The sequence below is a fragment of the Phaethon lepturus genome, unplaced genomic scaffold, assembly GCF_000687285.1.
Source record: "Phaethon lepturus isolate BGI_N335 unplaced genomic scaffold, ASM68728v1 scaffold53357, whole genome shotgun sequence".
Classification (NCBI taxonomy): Eukaryota; Metazoa; Chordata; class Aves; order Phaethontiformes; family Phaethontidae; genus Phaethon; species Phaethon lepturus.
The window spans coordinates 1-2,822 of NW_010555225.1; the positions used below are offsets into that span (position 1 = coordinate 1).

At 41.2% G+C, this 2,822-nt stretch overlaps 1 protein-coding gene across 1 annotated transcript in view; it reads left to right on the plus strand.

The window, feature by feature from the left end:
* Positions 1 to 297: 297 nt before the first annotated feature.
* LOC104624642 (F-box only protein 7-like) overlaps positions 298 to 2,822 on the plus strand; it is a 3,276-nt gene continuing 751 nt past the window's right edge. The window contains exons 1-2 of the mRNA XM_010292070.1: positions 298 to 311; positions 1,009 to 1,303. Of these exons, the coding sequence (XP_010290372.1) occupies positions 298 to 311; positions 1,009 to 1,303 (309 nt within the window). The remainder of the gene's footprint in view (positions 312 to 1,008; positions 1,304 to 2,822) is intronic.

Here is a 2,822-nt window from a genome sequence, read left to right on the forward strand (position 1 = left end):
TTGGCTTCCCGGCTGCCCGCTGCAGAGCAGGGAAGTCAAACCTCGCTTTGGGACGTGCTCGGCGGTGAAGCACGGATTGCAGCTCAGTCAGAGCTGACTTAAAATTTCCGCGTGGCCTTTACGTTACGAAAACGGCCGTGGGGCACCAGTGTTCAGAGTTTTGCAGGATTCTTGGAGAATTTCTGGGTTTGCATTTCGTAAAAGTCTTATTCATACATAACTCAGGGCAGCCTTTATAGGAAAGTGACATCTGCACAGTCAGGTTAAGAAATGCCTACAGGAGGGGCTCTTTTGCCCATGGTGGCTAAAGGGTTTGTATTCACAAACCTTTAATGAGGTACAATGTACCAGCGTTTCACTGATGATAACGTACATTGATAGCCCTGCACTGTATAGCAGTGTGCACAGGTGAAATCTAAAAGTTACTCCTTGTCTTGCCACAGTGGGTGTGTTTTATAGCTGCTTCTGTGCTAACCAGTTGCATTTCTATTTTTTATTTGTTTGTTGTTTTTTTCAGGTGCTTGCCCTGAAGCATCTTTTCTTAATACCCTCATTTGCAACTGGCATGCTGTAGGGCAGCTGCTTTCCTTTTGAAGTGAATGTTTTGCTTAATCAGAGAGCAAGATGGTTGAGTCTGAAACACTGTCTTGTTTTTAAAGAATCTCAGCTAGTAGTTTATTTAAAGCTGGTTTTGTTAGGTGTGATGTCTTCTAACTTGAAGGGCACTTGTTTGCTTTCCTTCATAATTGTTTTATAAGCCATTACTGTAAATGAAGTTATACCTACCAAGCAGCTATGGCTACTTAAAATGTACTGGGAGAGAAACACAGGGGAAGTAATTTCATACCATATTTTTTTCCCTACTCTTCCTTTAATATATAGATAATTATTAATGGATTAAAACCCACTGTGTAGTACTATTGTAGTATGCATTCCTGACTATACCTCTGTGTGCAGTTACCCAGGTGCAGCCAAACATGTTTCCTTTTTTTTTTTTCTATTTTGCAGTTCTGATACCAAATTTTCAATAACATTGAACAGAAAAGATGCTCTCACAGAAGATCAGAAGACCTTAGCTTCATATGGGATTGTTTCTGGTGATTTGATATGCTTATTACTAGAAGAAGCAGATGGACAACCCAACCTACCTCCTCCTTCTACTCCTCCCCCACTTGAGAATGGTCATGAGCCATCCACCTTGATCCCCAACAAAAGTCAGGCCAACAGGCTGAAAGAAGAAGGGCAGAATGAGGAATCTGACAACCAGAAAGCTCAGGTGGAAGGTCAAAAGAGTGACAAGACGGTAAGTACATGAAAATTGCCCTATACAACAGAAGGCAAAAATGAACATATCTTGCTGTGTCAGTTGCTGTACTATATAGTAGAGAATCTTTTCAGAATATTTGGCTCCTTCTACTTGTCTGATATATAGCCAGTTATTTGGATGGAAATTTGTCTCTATTCATTGTATATTAGCTGTGACACAGAAGCTAGTTTAGAGATCCTGACATGTTTCAGGTCTGACGTTTTTACTGGAACATGCTTTTTCTGTAAGGAAGTTAGGAGTATGGTTCTTACCTGCCTCAGTGCTGTCTTCTTGAGGAAAGTGATTCTAGGTACTGTACAAATGCAACAGGCACTGCCTGTTGGAAACATCACTCACAAGATGAGTGCACGATTCTTTTCTAACAGTTTGTAACAATTCCCTGTGATTCAGACAGCCTGCCATAGAGTGAGACCTGTCTGTCTTGTGCATGGAGGTTGTGTTGCTGAGATAGCTCATGCCTTATGCTTTCTAAGTGTACATCTGTATGACCCTGTATGCTCCATGCAGCTAATAGGCACACTTTTTCTTATTAGTCAGTGGTTTGTTTCCCATGTGACAGTACATACAATAGTTAATGAGATAACAGCTCCCACCAGCTGCTGGATTCTGTGGTAGATGGTCTACCTAAGGAGACTCTGCAGGTACAGCCTAGTGCCACAGTCTTATCTTGTTGCACGATCCTGTCTGGTTTAGGTAGGAGCTTCAGAAGCTGGGAGTAAATTGTCTTCCAACATTCTTTCAAAGCAAGTAGGTATTTTTTTTTGTTTATTTTGGAACGGGTTTCAAGTACAAAATGTCCCTTAATACAACCTTTGTATGAAGTTTTTAAAAACACTGTTTTAATGTATGATAATTAAGCTGTAGGATAAAAAGAATTGTAAGTAATGAAAGAAAATATAGTTGGACCGTTGTCCCATTGATTCTTGTCAGGAGCAATAATCTTTGCATGGTGCTGTGGGCATGCAAACTCCTTATGTCTGTCAGTCAGTAAGCTGTGCAGAAGTATCTGTTTCATATTTATTTAATATTTGAAGGCAAGATGAAAGACTCTCACATCTCCTGCAAAATTGTGGTGAAAGAGTCAGGAAAATTTCTAAGCAGCTAAGTGTCATTGTAGAAGAGCTTTAGAAGTCTGAAGATCTGTGTTTAACTGGGGCTATGTCCATTGCTGTTAATGAGAGCAGGGAAATTCCACAGGTGGATGGCCATGCCAGCCTCATACAAATGTGAGGGTGTCATTTGGCATGGATGCGGGGGAGAAGTAGCTACAGCTCCTTTAGACTCTTCCCCCCCCCGCCCTCGCCCTTGACCCTTCCCTGAGGTAAATTTGCCTATAGTTTTCATTCACATTATTTTTAATGTGTCTGTGGGTAGTTTTATCAGCTAACGTAATATGATGAGATTTTGGTAGAAGAAAGGAAGCCACTATAAAACCACAGTGCTTCTCGAGTGTCAGCAGATACACTTCATCGATCTTCCCCCCTCCCACCCCCTC